This window comes from Mobula birostris, chromosome 11 (assembly GCF_030028105.1).
Source record: "Mobula birostris isolate sMobBir1 chromosome 11, sMobBir1.hap1, whole genome shotgun sequence".
Taxonomy (NCBI): domain Eukaryota; kingdom Metazoa; phylum Chordata; class Chondrichthyes; order Myliobatiformes; family Myliobatidae; genus Mobula; species Mobula birostris.
This window is the reverse complement of record NC_092380.1, coordinates 109,762,543-109,781,740: the sequence shown is the minus strand read 5'-3', so window position 1 is coordinate 109,781,740 and position 19,198 is coordinate 109,762,543. Positions and strand designations below refer to the sequence as shown.

The 19,198-nt window shown below is 45.1% G+C and overlaps 1 protein-coding gene across 3 annotated transcripts in view; it reads left to right on the top strand.

Moving 5' to 3' along the window:
* Positions 1–19,198, top strand: part of mapk8ip1b (mitogen-activated protein kinase 8 interacting protein 1b) — a 143,157-nt gene that overhangs the window by 22,381 nt on the left and 101,578 nt on the right. Inside the window, exon 1 of one of the 3 annotated variants that reach the window (XM_072273206.1) lies at positions 1,664–1,805. The exons of the other annotated variants lie outside the window; for them this stretch is intronic. Within the exon in view, the coding sequence (XP_072129307.1) occupies positions 1,777–1,805 (29 nt within the window). The 5' untranslated portion in view covers positions 1,664–1,776. Of the gene's footprint in view, positions 1–1,663; positions 1,806–19,198 lie in introns of those variants that run through there. 3 annotated transcript variants of the gene reach the window in all.

Sequence of the window (19,198 nt, the reverse complement as noted above, 5' to 3'; positions counted from 1 at the left end):
CGGAAGTACAGAAGGAAATAATACTTCTTAAGTATGAGATCCTGCTGATGATAGAGGTGTACAGAATCATGAGTGGCGGAGGATTGGGGAATCAAAAACTGGAGGGCACAGGTTTCGAGAGGGTTAGAATATAAAAGCAAGGATGTAATGATTAGGCTTTATAAGGCACTGGTGAGGCCTCATTTGGAGCATTATGAGTAGTCTGGGCTCTATTTCCAAGAAAGGATGTGCTTACTTTAGAGTGGGTTCAAAGGAGGTTCTTGAAAATGATTTCAGGATCGAATGGTTTGTCATATGAAAAAGCATTTGATGGCTCTAGGCCTCTACGCACTGGATTTCAGAAGAATGAGGGGAGGATCTCATTGAAACTTTTCAAATGTTGAAAGGCCTCAACAGAGTAGGTTTGGAGAGAATGGGAGGGTCTAAGACCAGAGGACACAGCCTCAGAATAGAGGGATATCCATTTACAATGGAGATGAGGAGGAATTTCTTTAACCAGAGAGTGGTGAATTTGTGGAATTCATTACCACAGGCAGCTGTGGAGGCCGGGTCATTGGGTATATTTAAGGTACAGGTTGATAGATTCTTGATTGGTCAGGGATATGGGGAGAAGGCAAGAGATTGGTGCTGAAAAAAAAAAATGGATCAGTTGTAATGAAATAGTAGAACAGACTTAATGGGCCAAATGGCCTAATTCTACCCCTATGCCTTATGGTCTTGTGGTTTAAGGTGAGAAGGGATAGTAACTTTTTCACCCAGAGGGTAGTCTGTGTATGGAATGAACTGCCAGAGGAGGTGGTTGAGGCAGGTACATTAATGACATTTAAAAGTTACTTGGACAGGTACATGGATAGAAAAGATTTAGAGCAGGGGTTCACAGCCTTTTTTTATGCCATGGACTAATAGTTTTCCGAGGGGTCCATGGACCCCAAGTTGGGAATCTCTGGTTTAGAGGGTTACAGGTCAAATGCAGGCATATAGGATTAGAATAGATGGGAATCTTTGTCGGCATGGACCAGATGGGCCGAAGGGCTTGTTTCTGTACTGAGAGATTCTGGGAGCAGTAGGGAAAGGGTTAACTTAAAGGCCAACAGTGTGACCAACACAAAATGTTGAAGAGCTCAGTGGGTCCAGGGACAGAGACAGGGAGGGGGATGAGAGAAATTTAGGAACTTTGATGGAATAATTAAAACTGAGGACAGAGGAGCGAGCAGAGTCACAAAGGAGAAGGAATATGTTGAAATGGTGGTTTGAGATGAGGGCAGGAACTGTACACTGAGAAATCTGAAAGTTCAGGTGGACAATGGGCTTTGTCTTCCTCTTGTGCAATGGGAGGTCGTGCCTGGTCATCTAGCAGTCGGCATGACACAAATGTGCTGATGAATCGGGTGACGATAAGGCAGAGGCGAGTGCTGTCAGCACTGGCTTTAACAAGAATGATTTCTGTGTTGTTGAGATTGAGAATGAGCTGTTTGTGTGAGAGCCGGTTCGTGACTGAACCACTCGCGGCAAAAGAGTTTGGTTACAAAGCACCACTCCACCCGACTCCCACTGAGAGGCAGGAGAGAGATGACGATACAGAGAGGGAAGAATGGGAAGGAGCTGTCCTGAAAACGAAGTGTTTTAGAACACTGCAGCTTGGAGAAGAGTGTACAAATCCTGTAATGGAGGGAGATATCAGTCCTCACTATCTGGCCTGAGCACGGAGCTCCCAGGGCAGACGTACCAGGACTCGGAGTCTCGGAGTCATCACGCCTCAAGGCCCGGGGATCAGCCATGCCTGCAATGCCAGGCGTGGCTCTCAGGTAGGGACGGGGAGCAGCCTGCAAGGACTTGGCAAAAGCACGGCACTGGGCGGGGAGATTCTGCCACGGGAAGACGGGGTGAGATAGGATGGGAGGATTGTCTTGGAATTGGTTTATTCCTGCCACAGGTAGCAAGACACAGTGATTGCCTTGTCTTGTATACTGTTCATGTAGATCAAATCATGACGCAGTGCATTGAGGAAAAGCAATGAACAGTGCAGAATAAAGTGTAACAGCTACACAGAAAGTGCAGGGCAGGTAGACGGGAAAGTGCAGGATCCTAATGAAGTAGATTGTGAGGCCATGGGTTCACCATATCATACAGGATCTGACAGCAGTGGAATAGAAGCTGTTCTTGAGCCTGGTGGTAGGTGCTTTCAGCCTTTTGTACCTTCTGGTCAATGGGAGAAGGGAGACTGTCGAGGGTGACATTCTTTGGAGCCTCTCGCATGCCTCTATTTTATTTGCCTGCACCAACACCCAAGACAGCAAACTTGAGGGGGAGCACTTTTTTATACAGAAAGGGCAGTGGTATAGGTTGGTATTAGAGTCATAGAAATCTACAGCACAGAAACAGTCTATTTGGTCCTTCTAGTCCATGCCAAACCATTTAAGCTGCCTAGTCCCATCAACCTGCACCCAGACCATAGCTCTCAACACCCCTACCATCCATGTACCTATTCAAACTTCTCTTCAGTGTCAAAATCAAAGTTGCATCCACCACTTGGTACCGGCAGCTCGTTGCACACTCTCACCACCCTCTGAGTGAAGAAGTTTCCCCTCGTGTTTCCCCTCAAACATTTCACCTTTCACCCTTAACCCATGATCTCCAGTTGTAGTCTCACCTAACACTGTTTTATTATTGTTACATGTACTGAAGTACAGTGAAAAGCTGGTTTTGCATACAGATCAGATCATTACACAGTACATTGAGGTAGAACAAGATGAAACGATAACAGAATGAAGAGTAACAGTTACAGAGAGAGTGCAGGTGAAACATGAAGTGCAAAATCATATTGAGATAGATTGTGAGGTCATGAGTCCAGTACAAGGGAACCATTTAATAGTATTATTTCAGTGGGGTCCTTGAGTCAAGTGGTACATGTTATTGGGCTTTTGTATCTTTTGCCCGATGGAAGAGGGGAGAAGAAAATGTCCGGAGTGAGTGGGCTTAGTCAGTTGGTTTATCACACAGGTGCATTGAGGTAGAACAAGTCAAAACAATAACAGAATACAGAATAAACAGTCAGTGTTTCAGGCTTGGATTCTCCACGAGGACCCTTATGAAGTATCTTGGCCTGAAAATGTCGACTGTTGATCTTTCTCCATAGCCGCTGCTTGGCTTGCTGAGTTTTTCCAGCAGTTGGTGTGTGTTGCCAGTGTTTCATGTGTGTTGTTTTTATACGAGTACTGTATTGAACCTTTGCTAAAGGTGAGACGTTCACTGTAAAGGCTGTGGGAATAGTGAACTCTCATCCCGTCGGAAGACAGCTAAAAATTTCTATACACAATACTGTGCAAAAATCTTAGGCGCACATGTATATAGAAAGGGTGCCTAAGAATTTTGCTCAGTACTGTATTTGTCAACGTGGAGTGGAGAGTGAGTTTGTAAATTTGGCGGGAGCAAAGGATGTTGGGAATGGTGGGGGTGTAGCACCATGGGAGGGGTGTGGGTCAGGTGGCAAAGGAGGAGTGTCGGGTGGGGGAGGTGGTACAGTTGCAGACATACCCAGCCTGAGACACCAGGCAAGGTAATTTGATTCCAAGCAATTGGTTTATTGATCACTATATAATGTCCCTCTGGTACTTCCTGCTCCCTCCCCTTTTCCCAACCATGATTCCCCTCTCCCTGCCCGCTTCCCACTCTCAGTCCACAATAGAGACCCAGATCAGAATCATTATCACTCACATAGGTCATTAAATTTTTTTTTGTGGCACCAGTATAGTGCAATACATAAAATTATTAAGTACTTACTGTGCAAAAGTCTTGGGCATTCTAGCTATATATATGTGCCTAAGGCTTTTGCACAGTATTGTAGATAGATAATAGTTAAACTGTAATATCAACTGATATGGAAACGAGAAAATCTGCAGGTGCTGGAAATCTGAGCATCGCACAAAATGCTGGAGGAACTCAGCAGGCCAGGCAGCACCTATGGAAAAGAGTACAGTTGACGTTTCGGGCCGAGACCCTTCTTATCCTGATGGAAATGAATAAAGAGTTGACATTTTATGCTGCCTGACCTGCTGAGTTCCTCCAGCATTTTGTGTGTGTAGCTCTGGATTTCCAGCATCTGTAGAATCTCTTTTGTTTATGATTTGCCCTGAAAGTGGCCTCCTAGATGTCCTTATCTGGCCATAGATATCTCTCACATAGAGAATAGATATTGTTCTCGAACTGTCCCAATGAAGATTAAGTTTGTGACATTTGTGGAACTGGTCCTGTAGGCGTTTGGTTAAAGAAATATAAAGAAGTGCCCTCTTGAAATTCACAAGACGTCTCTCTGCAATGATAAGGGAAGCTAAGTATGACTGGATTGCCAGCAATTTCACAGACACCTACATGATTCTCAGAGACAGAACTAACATGTCATGTCTGTTGTCATTCAGTGTCCATGTGTGTTCCCTCTCTATTAAACAGGCAGGCCCTCCCAAGGACACCATTAATATATGCACACTCTCTTAAAAATGTTCCTGCTCTTTTTTTTTGCTGATCTTGTACCTTTAATTGGCTGTAGAAACATTTAGTGAGTTTGAGCTAACTGGGAATAATGATTAATGCCTGATTCTACAGCCAGTGGCCACTCTTATCATTCCCAGTGGCCTTGATACCATCTCATTAATGCAAATATCTAATCAGCTAATCATGCGGCAACAACTCAGTGCATAAATCATGCAGACATGGGCAAGAGGTTCAGTTGTTGTTCAGACCAAATATCAGAATGGGGAAGGAATGTGATCTGCGTGTCTTTGACCAGGGAATGATTGTTGGTGCCAGACAGGGTGGTTTGAGCATCTCAGAAACTGCTGATCTCCTGGGATTTTCACGTACAACAGTCTTGAGAATTTCCAGAGATTGATACGAAACACAAAAAGCATCCAGTGAGTGGCAGTTCTGTGGGTGAAAATGCCTTGTTAATGAGAGAGGTCAGAGAAGAATAGCTAGTCTGGCTCAAGCTGACTGGAAGGTGACAGTAACTCAGATAACCACACGTTACAACAGTGATGTGCACAAGAGCAACTCTGAACGCAAAACACGTCAAACCTTGAAGGGGATGGGCTACAGCAGCAGAAGACCACGGACATACACTCAGTGGCCACTTTGTTAGGTACAGGAGGTACCTCGTAAATTGGCCACTGAGTGTATGTTGGCTTCTTAGCTGAGAGGTTAAAGAACCAGTATCACTTTTATTATTGCTGTTTTTTTATGAGGTGAAAGTTGTTGTTTTGCAGCAGCAGTACAGTGCAAAGACTTAAAATTAGTATAAATTAAAAGATAAACAGTCAAAACAAAGGAATAAAGAGGCAGAGCTCATGGGCTGATTAGAAATTTGTGATATCGCTCTGGAGGAACATTGTATCATTTCTTAATGCATGCATGCATTTCTAAATGACAAGAAACAAGGACTGAGTGTCCTCATAATCTAATCTGATGACAGAGGGGGTCAGTACTGAGGATCAGAGACGGAAGGTTGACCAGAAGTTTGGATGTCAAAGGCTGATGACCGAAAGCTGGTGACTGGAGGCCTGGAGACCAGCCCTGGGGTTGGCGGGTCTGTGTGAATGGTTGTGTGAGAGGGTGGACAAGGGCTTGTCTCACTGTTGTTGTTTTGATGCATCCTGTGTGGTTCTGCCGAGACTTGTGGCCGTGTTGTGTTGGTGCCAGATTGCTTGGCGACACTTGCGGGCTGCCCCCAGCACATCTTTAGGTTGTGTTGGTTGTTACGCATGTTTCACTCTATGTTTCAATGTACATGTGATAAATAAATCTGAATTTCTCTTTTATAAGTAGTAGCTGAACTCCATACATCTGGAGCCTGATTGTGACTGAAAACCGTGAGCATTTTTTAACGTATTTATCTTTTAATACCAGTGCCCTTGAAAGGAAAAGCATACAAAAAGTAATGAATAGGGCCCAGTTCCTCAACCATCAAACTCTTGAACCAGTGGAGCTAACTTCACTCAACTTCACTTTCCCCTCCATTGAAATGTTCCCACAACCTATGAGCTCACTTTCAAGGACTCATCTCGTGTTCTCCATGTTTATTTATTTTTATTTTTCCTTTTTGTATTTGCACAGTTTGTTGTCTTTTGTACGTTAATTGTCCATCTGCTGGGGCCATGTTTCACTGTTTCTTTAGTGTTTCTTTTACTTCCTGTGAATGCCTGCAAGAAAATGAGTCAGAGGATTATATATGGTGAAGTATATGTACTTTAACAATAAATTTGCTCTGAACTCCTGTTGTTGATTGTGCTGTTCTGCTGGACATTGTGGGCATGTTGTGTTGGTGCCAGAATGTGTGGCGACACTCGTGGGCTGCCTCAGCACATCCTGAGATTGTTTGTTAATGCAAACGATGCTTTTCACTGTATGTTTTGATGTACACGAGATAAACAAATCAGAATCCGCAAAATCTGAATCACATTTCACGTATTTACTTTTCCCTAGCAGACTTCATGAGCTTCACAGCTCCCCGTTTCAGCACAGCAAGGCCCTGTAAACAACGGTAAATGACCAGACCAGACCATCATTCTGATGGATCTCTAGGAGGGGGCAGTTTGGGAGCAGAAATGTTGGATGGAGTTTAATGCAGATACGTGTGAGGTCAAATGCAAGAGGAAAGTGTACACTAAATGGCAGGACCATTAAAGGTACTGATGTACAGAGGGACCTTGAGATGCAAGCTCATAGTTCTCAGAGGTGACAGTGCAAGTGGATTGTGTGGCCTGCATTCGATCAGTTTCTCTCTCCCTCTTGTCAGAGTATGGTGTTGGTGATGCGATTTGTGGACTGGACATAATGTAGTTCACACTATGATATGCTTTGTTTCTGGCCACATTTTTTGTTGCTATTGTGTGTGATTTTGATCAGGGCGGACTGGCTGTGTGGCCTGGAGTCAATGAACAGCACACTGCTAGTGTGAACTGAGCTGAAACTGAACATTCCTGCACTGTTTCATTACCTTTGTGATTTGATGTTTTATGTTCATTGGGTTTTTTTTGCTGTTTGCGCAAATTGGCCTTTTTTTTGCATGTTTGGGGTTTGATGTTTTTCATTGGGTTCCATGATTTCCTTTGTTTCATGGCTGCCTGTGAGAAGACAAATGCCAGGATTGTAAACTGCATACATACTTTGATAATAAGTGTACTTCGAATGTACAAAAGAAGGTATGCGATGCACTTGCCTTCATTGGGAAAAGGTGTGAAGTCCTGTTGATGTTATGTCAAGCATTGGCTAGGCCACATTTGGAATGATGTGTGCAGTTTTCATCACCACATTTCAGGGATAAGACTACAGGACCATAAGACATAGGAGCACAATTGGGCCATCCAGCCCCTCAAGTCTGCTCTACCATTCAATCATGGCTGATTTAATATCTCTCTCAAACCTATTCTCCTGTCTTCTTCCCGTAACCTTACAAAGCAAGACTCTCCCAAAAATGTACCAGTGACTTGGTCTCCACAGCTGTCGGTGGTAATGAATTAATGAATAGGGTGGACACTTTGGAGAGGGTGCAGAAAAGGTTCACCATGGTGTTGCCTGGATCAAAGAGTTTTAACGACAAGGAGAGTTTGGGCCAACTTGGGTAATTTTCTCTGGAGTGTCAGAGGCTATGGGAGACCTGAGAAAAAGATATAAATTTGTGAGAAGCTTAGGCAGGCTTTTCTCCAGGTGTGGAAATACCAATTACTTAGCTTTGTGCTAATGATGGGTCAGTGCCACATGTGGAAATGACAGAGAAATCGGTGCCAGGATTTTCAAGGGCATCCAGAGCCTTGGTCAACCGCAGTTGCGTGTGTTGAACCAGCACAACATCCGCCTATCCACAGAACTGAAGGTGTGCGAAGCTGTTGTCCTCAGCAGTCTCCTGTATGGAAGTGAAACCTGGACTGTATACAGAAGACACTTCAAGATGCTAGACGGTGTTCCATAGGCGTAGTTGGCATCAGTTGGCAGGATCGAGTCACACATTAGAGGTCCTCGACGGGAGGGACCATCAGTGTTGAGGCAGTAAAAGCACAGCTTCGGTACACATGAAGGATTACTGAATCCCCAACTAGCTACTATGTGGTGAGCTGCCACCAGGGAAGAGGTTCAAAGACTGCATGAAAGGTAACATTGCACGCGCTGGGCTTGTACCAAAATGGCAGGGGCAGAGTGCGTGAGACTGGAGTGGCTGGCGAGCTTTGGTTAGAACCGTTCACAACAATCTGAAGGTGAGACACTGAGCAGTACTAATCGCTGCCCAACAAAGAAGGAAAGCAGTGGCAGCGGCTCCACCTCCAGATCCAGCACAGTTTTCATGTCCTTGTTGTGGACGTCCATGTTGTTCACAATGTCGGCCATTTCTGTAGTGGCATCAGCACTGGACTTTGAGGTGAATGGTCCCGAGTTCAAATCTGACCAGCTCCTTGCAACCTTTCCATCCGTGCACAATTGAACGTCGTGCTAGCAACTCTGCCTCAACAATGTCGCTCACAACTTGGACTCAGCAGCCACGTACGAACACGCTACAGAACTGCGCAAATCTGTGTGTCATGATCGGATACAACAGACAAACAGTCAGTGGTGGGGTGGGGGAAATGTTTAAAGGAGATGTGTGAGACAAGTCAGAGATATGAACGTGCTGCTGGGGAGCAGATGGAAGCAGTTACTCGAGAAGCAGTTAGTCAGGCACATGGGCAGATGGAGATGGGGAGACAAAGTCCAAAAGGCTCAAAGTTTCATTTATCATCGAAACATGTATCCATATACAACTCTGAAATTTGTCTTCTGCAGATAGCCACAAAACAAAGAGAGAACATGAAAGTTGTTCAGAGAGAAACATCAAACTTACCCCACCCCTCCATACAAAAAATAAAGAACACTATCCTGATCATCCCCTTCCCCTACACCCCCCTCACACACACAAAACAGAACAGGAACGCCACCCCCCAAAAAAACAACCATGCCCTGCAGCAAAAAAAACTAACAGAGCATCAACCCACAAACACCCTCCCCTCGGACAAGAAAATGGAAAAGGATCGGGGAATTTAAAAAAACGTAAAACCACAAGTCTGAAAGAGTCCACAGTCCATAAACATAATAGTTCAATCTATAACCACAGAACCACAATATCATCCTCTGATATGACCGACATTCATTGAAAGAGCGGGACACCACAAGAGGTAGCGAGGCCTACCTGTCTGCCACAGTGAACCACACAGTGATAGGCCGCTCACAGATTCCTCCTCAGCAGCAATCAAAAGGAAGGCTGTCAGTGCTGAACCCTCGCTCGCTCTTCCACGTTCACCTCGATGTCTTAATCTGCTTCGACGCTTTAATCAGCCATTAATGGATGCTTTAACCAGCAAAATGGAGTCAAACATCGGCCTGCATCTGTCTCGAAGTTTCTTTGCATCGAGACTCTCTGAGTACGCGCTTACTTTCTGGAATCTTCTTGGAGACAGCAAGATGCTGGATCACTCAACCGATCTCCAAACTGTAAATTGTGTGAGCACGTGGCCAAGTGGTTAAGGCATTGGACTAGCGACCTGAAGGTCGTGAGTTCGAGCCCCAACCGAGGCAACGTGTTGTGTCCTTGAGCAAGGCACTTAATCACACATTGCTCTGCGATGACACTGGTGCCAAGCTGTATGGGTCCTAATGCCCTTCCCTTGGACAACATTGGTGTCGTGGAGAGGGGAGACGCAGCATGGGCAACTGCTGGTCTTCCATACAACCTTGCCCAGGCCTGCGCCCTGGAGAGTGGAGACTTTCCAGGCGTAGATCCATGGTCTCGCAAGACTAATGGATGCCTTTAACTTAATTTAAATTGTAGGCCCTTAATAGTTCCAGAAACACATTTAAGGTGAAAACAAATGTAAAAGATGTAAAAGACATTAAAAAAAAGACATTTTCATGATCTATCTGGAAGATGCCGACTGAGGGAACGCTGTACACATCTTGTCCACAGCCAGACATATGGGATTAAGATAGCACAGACATTGTGGGCTGAAGGGCCTCTTCCTGTGCTGTTCTGTAATGACTTGCTGAGCTCCTCCAGCATTTCATTAACGTAAGGAATTCCAGGATGCTGGAAATGTTGAGCAACACACACAAGATGCTGGAGGAACTCAGCAGGCCAGACAGCATCTGTGGGGAGGAATAAACAGTCAACATTACGGGCTGAGGAAGGAGGCAGAAGTCAGAAAAAGATGGTAGGGGAGGGGTGGAGCACAAGGTAGCAGGTGATAGGTGACCGGGCAAGGGGGAAGGTGGATGGGTGAGAGATGATGAAGTAGGAGGCTGGGCGGTGTTGGGTGGAAGAGGTAAAGGGCTGAAGAAGGAGGAATCTGTTGGAAGAATGGAGTAGGCTGTGGGAGAAGGAGGAGGAACAGCACCAAGAGGTGATAGGCAGGTGAGGAGAAGACGATGGGTGAGAGGGGATCAGGGAAAGGAAGTGGGCTGCTCAAGGTGGCATTTTGTGGACCTCGGTGAACAAAGTGGAGGTTGTTTGTTGGCTCGGTGGGATGTCATTGTCAGGTCCAGAACTGCGTGCTAGTCGCTTGGTTACCTCAGGGTGGGGGGTAGGGGTGGGGAAGAAAAATCAACAAACGCATTGTTTGACACTGAAAAGAGCTTTGTTCTGGATGCAGTGACAGCAATCTCCTGTCACTGTGGCTGTCGGTAACATGAATCTGTAGTGAGGTCACTGGCCACAAATAACTAACAAAAGAAAACTAAGTCTGTTTCTCTCCGACTCCATCTCCTCAGCCTTCCGCCCACCAATGCTCCGTTTGTATTTTCCATTATATCTCCATGTATAGGGAAGGCTTACGGGTTATAGGCCAAATACTGTACATAAATGGATGATACGTACAGCCCGGTCCATCGTAATCAAAGCCCACCCACCATGGGGTACATTTCAAAGTTCAAAGTAAGTTTATCATCAAAGTATGTATTGGATAGTACTGTGTAAAAGTCTGGGGCACATTATACATAGCCAGGGTAAGTAAGAATTCTGCACAGTACTGTATTAATTTTAATGCACACTGTACTGCTATTGCTGGAAAAAAACAAATTTCATGACATACAATGCCTATACAAAAGTATTCACTCCCCCACCTCCCCCAGAAGTTTTCATGTTTTATTGTTTTACAACATTGAATCACAGTGGATTTAATTTGGCCTTTTTGACACTGATGAACAGAAAGAACGGTTTTGTGTTAAAGTGAAAACACGTTTCTACAAATTGGTCTAAATTTATTAGTATTATTAAACACAAAATAATTAATTGCATAATTACTCACCCCCTTCAAGTCAGTATTTAGTAGATGCACCCTTGGCAGCAATTACAGACTTGAGTCTGTGTGGATAGGTCTCTATCAGCTTTACATATCTGAGCACTACAATTTTTCCCCATTCCTGTTTACAAACCTGCTCAAACTCTTGTCAGATTACATGGGGATCATGAGTGATCAGCTCTTTTCAAGTCCACCCACAACTTCTCAGTGAGATTGATATCTGGACTCTGACTTGGCCACTCCAGGATATTAACTTTGTTGTTCTTAAGTCAGTCCCGTGTAGCCTTGGCTTTAAGCTTGGGGTCATTGTCTTGCTGGAAAACAAATCTTCTCCCAAGTTGCAGTTCTCTTGCAGACTGCATCAGTTTTTCTCCAGGATTTCCCTGTATTTTGCTGCATTAATTTTACCCTCTATCTTCACAAGCCTTCCAGGGCCTGCTGCAGTGAAGCATCCCCACAGCATGATTCAGCCACCACCAAGCTTCATGATAGGGACGGTGTGTCTTTGATGATGTGCAGTGTTTGGCTTACGGCAAACGTAGCGATTAGTCTGATGGCCAAAGCTGTGACTGGTGAAGAAACCTAGACAATAGTTGTCTGCGCAGTCTCTCCCATCTCAGCCACTGAAGCTTGTAACTTCTCCAGAGTTGCCATAGGTCTCTTGGTGGCCTCGCGCCTTCGTCCCCTTCTTGCACAGTCACTCAGTTTTTGGGGACGGCCTGCTCTAGGCAGATTTACAGCTGTGCCATATTCTTTCCATTTCCCACGCTACCAAGTTCTGGAACGGGCACTACCCTACAATAATCAGACTCCTGGCCTGGTATGGACTAGATGGGTCGAAGGCCATGTTTCTGTATTGTAGTATTGGGACCTAAGGCTCCTTCCCAATATTAGTAGTGAGAAGAGGGCACTCCTAACTAGGTCTTTGGTGGATGGATGCTGCTTTCTTGTGGCAACACACCAAGTAAATGCTCTCTTCTTGCTGTTGAGTTGGCCCCGTAAGTGTGGCAATGCATGTGGGTTGCCCCCAACACATCCTCGGACCGTGTTAGATCAGTAAATTGTGGACATGCTATGTTGGCGCTGCAAATATTGTGACACTTGCAGGCTGCCCAGAATAATCCCTGCTGATTTGATTTGGCATGAACGATGCGTTTCACTGTATGATGTACAAGTGACAAAGAAGCTAATCTTCAAATGTGAGCAAGTTCATCAAATGTGATTTACCTTTCATAAAACCAGTTGTTTAGATTTAATTACACTCAGTAGCCACTTTATTGTATACATCCTGTACCTAAAAAAATGGCCACTGAGTGTATGTTGATGGTCTTCTGCTACTGTCTTCCATCCAACACGTTGAGCATTCAGAGAAGCTCTTCTGCACACCACTGTTGTAACGTGTGGTCATTTGAGTTACTGTTGCCTTCCTGTCAGCTCGAACCACTCTGGCCATTCTCCTCTGACCTGGCCAGCTGCGTTCACCAGCAACTTTGATGTGTGTTGCTTGAATTTCCAGCATCTGCAGAATTCCTCGTGTTTACTCCTCTGAACTCTCTCACTAACAAGGCATTTTTGCCCACAGAACTACCACTCACTGGATGTTTTTTTTGTTTCACTCACCATTCTCTTTAAACTCTAGAGCCTGTTGTGCATGAAGATCCCAGGAGATCAGTGGTTTCTGAGGTACTCAAACCAACAATCATTCCATAGTTAGTCACTTAGATCACACTTCTTAGTTATTCTGATTCCCCCTTCTCCAGCCCTTTACCTATCAGCTTCCCAGCTCTTTACTTCACCCCTCCCTCTCTCCCAGTTTCACCAATCACTCACCACATGGTACATCTTCCTCACCACCCTCCTCCCTTCTTACTCTGACTTCTCATCTTTTTTTCCCAGTCCCGATGAAGGGTCTCAGCCTGAATTGTCAACTGTTTACTCTTTTCCAGCGATGCTGCCTGGCTTGCTGAGTTCATCCAACATTTCGTGTGTGCTACTTGGATTTCCAGCATCTGCAGATTTTTATGTCATAAATATTTTAATGTCTGGTCCGAACAATAACAACTTCTTGACCAAGTCTGCATGCTTTCAGGCATTGAACTGCTGCCATATGATTTGTTGATTAGATACTTGCATTAATGAGAGGGTGTACAGGTGTACCTAATAAAGTGGCCACTGAACGTCTATAAGTTCCTTACGGTTGTCATAGCTGGGTGGTGATGGGCTGGGGTGGGGAAATTAAGCTCTCTCTACCTATTAAATGTTCCCAATGGCATGTGTCTCAAATAGCCTCTGTCAACCAAGTCCAGCCTTCACATGTGGCTGACAGGAGAAGGTGCAAAGGTAGATAACTGGCACTTTAAAACCAGTCGCTTCGGGCAGGTAGGGCTTGTTGGCCGTGGTCGGTAGCTCATCTAGGAGAGGGAACACACTGATCTCAAACCTCTGCTGCCTTGCTACCCACTCATGGGGAAGGATCTGGGAGTAAACCCCGAGGAAAAAATCTGGAGCTAGAATCCCTAAGGCAGTCCAACGTTGAGATCGATGTTGACTAGCAACTCCTGTGACGCTGCAGGTGCCAAACTGTATCGGTCTCTGCTGTCCCTTTGGATTTGTGAGAAGAGGGGAAGCCTGGTGCATGACCAACAGCTTGCTCTTCATATCGTACTATCCTGTATAGAGCTAGGACGCAATTCCATGACTGACCAACAGAGGGCCTCACTGAGGATATATTGAGGTTTCCAAACTAATTTGTTATTTACTCTTTGATCGTTGGTTCTACCATCTTGCCAATAATTTTACGACCTCCAGCTGATTTTCCCCACAACATCTTCTTTCACACCCACACATCAATGTACTGTTTGATTCTCCGGCACTTTACAGTAACTCATTAATCTATCGGAATTTGAATGCATTTGTATGATAAAATGGGGCCTTGACTTCACAACTTAAACATGAGAGATTCTGCGGGTGCTGGAAATTCAGAGCAACACACCCAGTATGCTGGAGGAACTCAGCAGGTCAGGCAGCGTCTATGGAGAGGAATAAGGAGTCGACATTCCAGGCCAAGACCCATAAGATGTGAGATTGGTTGTTACACGGCAGCAGTACCCTGCAAAGACGTTAAATTGTTAAGAATTCTAAAAATAAATAAATGATGCAAAATAATGGACTATCAAGGCAGTGTTCATTAATTCACAGGCAATTCAGAGATCGGATGGCAGAGGGGGAGAAGCTGTTGCCGAATCATTGGGTGTCAGTCTTCAGGCTCCTCTGTAGAACTTGTACAATCAATGTTAGGGGACGAGGGAGTGTATTGCAACGGAGGGACGAGGGAGTGTGTTGGAAAGGAGGGATGAGGGAGTGTATTGGGACGAGGGAGTGCAATGGAATGGAAGGACGTAGGAGTGTAAGTGTCTAGTTTGTTGAATGTAGCATCAAACATGGGCAGCATAGTGACAAGGTGTTTGGCATGCTGGCTATCATCAGTTATGGCTTTGAGTGTAGGAGCTGGGACGTTTGTGTAAGTCATTGAAGAGGCCACAGTTGGAGTATTGTGTGTAGTTTTGGACATACCTGAATCTAATAACAAGGGAAACCTGCTGATGAGCAATCAGTGGATCTCATCTGCCTTGGAGACAGTAACTAATGTACAAACCTATCACAATTTGTGTATGGGTTTGGTCACCCTGTTAGAACAATCATTATTGTCATCATGTGCATGTCATATGACATAGGCGATCATGGTCTCATGACCATAATTGCTCTTAGCAAACTTTTCTACAGAAGTGGTTTGCCTTTGCTTCTTCTAGGCGGTGTCTTTATAAGGTGGATGACCGCAACCATTATCAATACCCTTCAGAGATTGTCGGCCAGGCGTCAGTGGTCACATAGCCAGGACTTGTGATGTGCACCAGCTGCTCACGCGACCTCCTGCTCCCATGGCTTCACGTGACCCTGATCGGTGGGGTCGAAGGAGGTGCTACAACTTGCCCAAGGGTGACTCGTAGGCTAATGGAAGGAAGGAGTGCCCTACACCTATTTTGGTAGAGGTTTATCGCCGCCCTGCCACCCAATAGGAAAGGTGTGGTTAAACTGCAGAAAAGATTTGGAAGGATGTTACCAAGTCAAGGGGCTGACCAAGCTAGGTCTTTATTCCTTGGAACATGGGGAATGAGGGAGACTTTATGGATGAGTTTAAACTCATGAAGGCACAGATCAAGTGGATGCTATCAGTGCTTTCCCCAGGGAAGGAGAGTCCAAACCTTGAGGGTATAAGCTTAGGGTGAGAGAGGAAAGATTTAAAGGGGATATCAGGTCAACTTTATCTCATAGAATATGGGGAGGGTTTGCTGGAGGAAGTGGTAGAGACAGGTACATTAGTATCACTTACCTCACCCAGCACGTGGATAGGTACACGGAGGTGTGGGGCTGAGGTGGATGCAGGTAATTGGGACTAGCTGGACTGGGACCAGAAGAAGGCAACGGCAAACCACTTCTGTAGAAAAATTTACCAAGAACAATCATGGTCAAAGACCATGATCGCCCACGTCATACAGCGTGGCACATAATGATTCAAGTTTAATTGCCACTCAACCATACCTGAATACAGCCAAAGGAAATAGTGTTACTCTGGGGCCAAGGTACAAAACACAGGACCAACAGTCACACAGCACAAAGCACACGTAGCACGTAAACGATAGCAACATTGTGACTCCACGGCCTGAGGCCTAATCCTCGCACATGGAAGATAGGAAGCACATGTAGCATATCAGTTAAATACAATCACACAAAAAAAAACGTCCAGGCCCTGAGTCCTTGAGTGCTACAGAAACCTGCAGTCAACCACAATACAACTTGCCTTCTGCCGAGTGAATACTGGGTGGCGGGGGGGCAGTGGTTGGTGGGCAGCATCGACTCCAGCCGGGACACTGCGCCACACCACCCCCAGTGGAGCGCGTTGGCTCCAACGCCTCTCTCCTGGCGGCCGTAAACGGGCAACACCGCGACTTGAGGCCAAGTCCTCACTCTGTCTGAGGCCACACAGTTGCCACCCTGTCCGCCCCTTCCCCCCCCACCAATAAGTCAGCGAATCAAACTTGTGGCATTCCACATTAACTGAACATAATGTTGATAATGATGGGTGGACACTGTGGTCAGCATGGATTAGCTGGGCTGAAGAGCCTGTATCTTTGCCATACAATTCCGGTGCCTCAGAAGCAGCACTTGTGATAGTGCACGTGTCTTGCACATTGCACATTGTTCCTGAGAGAGGGGACAGATTCTCAGGCCTTATCCCAGCTGTAGGATCTAAACCAATTAGAATCCTCTCCATGACATCTTGGCTGATATCTACACACAGGGTAATGGTCCATTAAATCATCGTGTTGGCTGAGAGCAGTCTTTGAAAGCTGCTGTCCCACTAACCAGGGTCCACTATACTTCCCTTTTTTTTTAAACATTAACGAGTTGTAAAATGAGTTATTGTGGGCATTAAGAGTGGTTAGCGTCAATTAGTGAAATGATATGCCACACTATTTAGTTTTGCTTCATTAACTTCAGCCACCTAACTCAAACAAAGATTTTCCAAGTAGATGGAATTGAGTTTCAGCCAAAAGGGATTTGGCTCAAGCTTCTTCTCCAAACTGTAAGGGTCGAAACAGTTTTCTCGAGCAGAATTGTATACACGTGGTGGCCACTTTATTAAGTACACCTGTATACCTCACTAATTCAAGTTTTGGTCAAGAGATTCGGTTGAAAGATTCAAGGTATATTTCCTATCAAAGTTTGAATGCAGTATACAACCCTGGGATTCGACTTCCCACAGACAGCCACGACACAAAGAAACACCGTGGAACCAACTCAAAGAATTCATCGAGCACCCAACGCACGAAAGGCAAAAACCAAGTGAAAAACCTAGAATATAAACATTAAACCACAGACCACAGTAGTTCAGACCAAACATCAGAATAGGGAAGAAATGTGATCTAAGTGGCTTCGACTGTGGAATGATTGTTGGCGCCAGACGGGGTGGTTTGGGTATTTCAATAACTGCTGATCTTCTGGGATGTTAATGCACAACTATCTCGAGTTTACAGAGAACAGTGCGAAAACTAAAATAAAAATCCAGTGAGCCACAGTTCTGTGGGTGAAAACACCTTGTTAATGAGAGGTCAGAGGAGAATGGCCAGACTGTTTCAAGCTGACAGGAAGGTGACAGTCACTCAAATAACCACGCTTTACAACAGTGGTGTGCAGAAGAGCATCTCTGAACTCTCAGCACATCAAACCTTGAAGTGGACGGACCACAGCAGCAGAAGACGACAAATATACAGACATACACTCTGTGGCCACTGTGTTACCTATCTCCCGTACTTAATAAAGTGGCAAGTGAGTGTATTTCTGTGCATTGGTGATAATTAATGGCGTTAAGAAATAGCCATTTTGGTTTTGAGTTGAAAAGAAACTCATTCATTGCAGTGTTGTAACTCTTTGGAATTTCTAGTCTCAACCCAAGTTATTGAATAGATCCAGGTAAGAGACTGATGGACTTCTGTCACTAGGGGATTGAATGGGATGTGCTTTGAAAGGGAAGTGGCTTGAGTGGGAAGGGGATTGAATCTGAAAGTATTTCTGAAGTGTAAGATTAGTGACGATGAGAATAGATGGTGGTCAGCAGATTACTCATAACACATGGTGTCCACTGATGGTGTCATGGGGCAAAGTTTTGTGTATTCAGTTCTGCACTGGGACTTGGATTTCCTAAAGCAAAAAATACAAATTACTGGAAGAACTCAGGTGGTTAGGCAGAATCTGTGGGAGGAGGGGTGGGAATGGACAATTAATGTTTTGGTGGAGACCTTCCATTCCCAATCTGAAACATCAATTGTCTGTTTCCCTCTACAGATGCTGCTTGGCTTGCTGTGTTCCTCAATTCGTTGGTTCTTTTCTTTTTGGCTCCAGATTCCAGCGTCTGCTGTTTTCTGTGTCTCCACGACTTTCTGAACCTCATTTGATCACGCTGACCACTGACCACAAATGGTAGCTCATGACGGGGAGGGTGAAAAACATGAGCACCTTCACCATAGCCACCTGATCAGTGACCGTACTCAATCTGAAAGGAGGAGGGGACGGGAATACTGATGTTCTGAATACAGCTGCCTCATCCATTTTGCAGTATCCATAGCAAATGGAACAAGTTCATGATGGCTTGAAACTATCTTTTGTGAATTTTATCTGGGATGTGTCCCAGTGGTGATCATTAGTTGGGATTTTGCTGAATTTCTGAAGTGGCACGTTGCCAACAGCCTGGCTGTTTTCTCTGCTCATTATCTGATGCTTTCCATACAGCGTCTGTCTGTCTGGTTGTTCCGAATGTTACTCATCTGACTCTGAGTCAGTAGATGTGCATTATCATCTGAGCTTGGGACCTCAGAAGTGAGATTGAGGAAGGCAAGAGACCAGCATGGCCTCCACATCCAGCAGGGTGCATGCCTGGAGATTTGTTGTGTGATATGGGAGAGTCAGAAATTTAGAGTCACCATTTATAAATATGGACCTTTTAAGAAGGACATGAGGTGATTTTCTCTCCTCCCATTGGACAGAAGATACAAAAGCCTGAAAGTGCGTAGTACCAACCCAAATACAGCTTTTGTCTTACTGTTATTAGACTATTGAACAGCCCCCTAGTATGATAAGATGGACTCTTGACCTCACATCTACCTTGTTATGACCTTGCACATCATCGTCTGCCAGCACTGCTCTTTCCCTGTAACTGTAAGACTGTATTCTGCATTGTGCTGTTCTCCCTTGTCCTACCTCAATGTACTGTTGTAATGAAATGATTTGTATGGATGGCATGCAAAATAAAGTCTTTGCTACACTTTTCC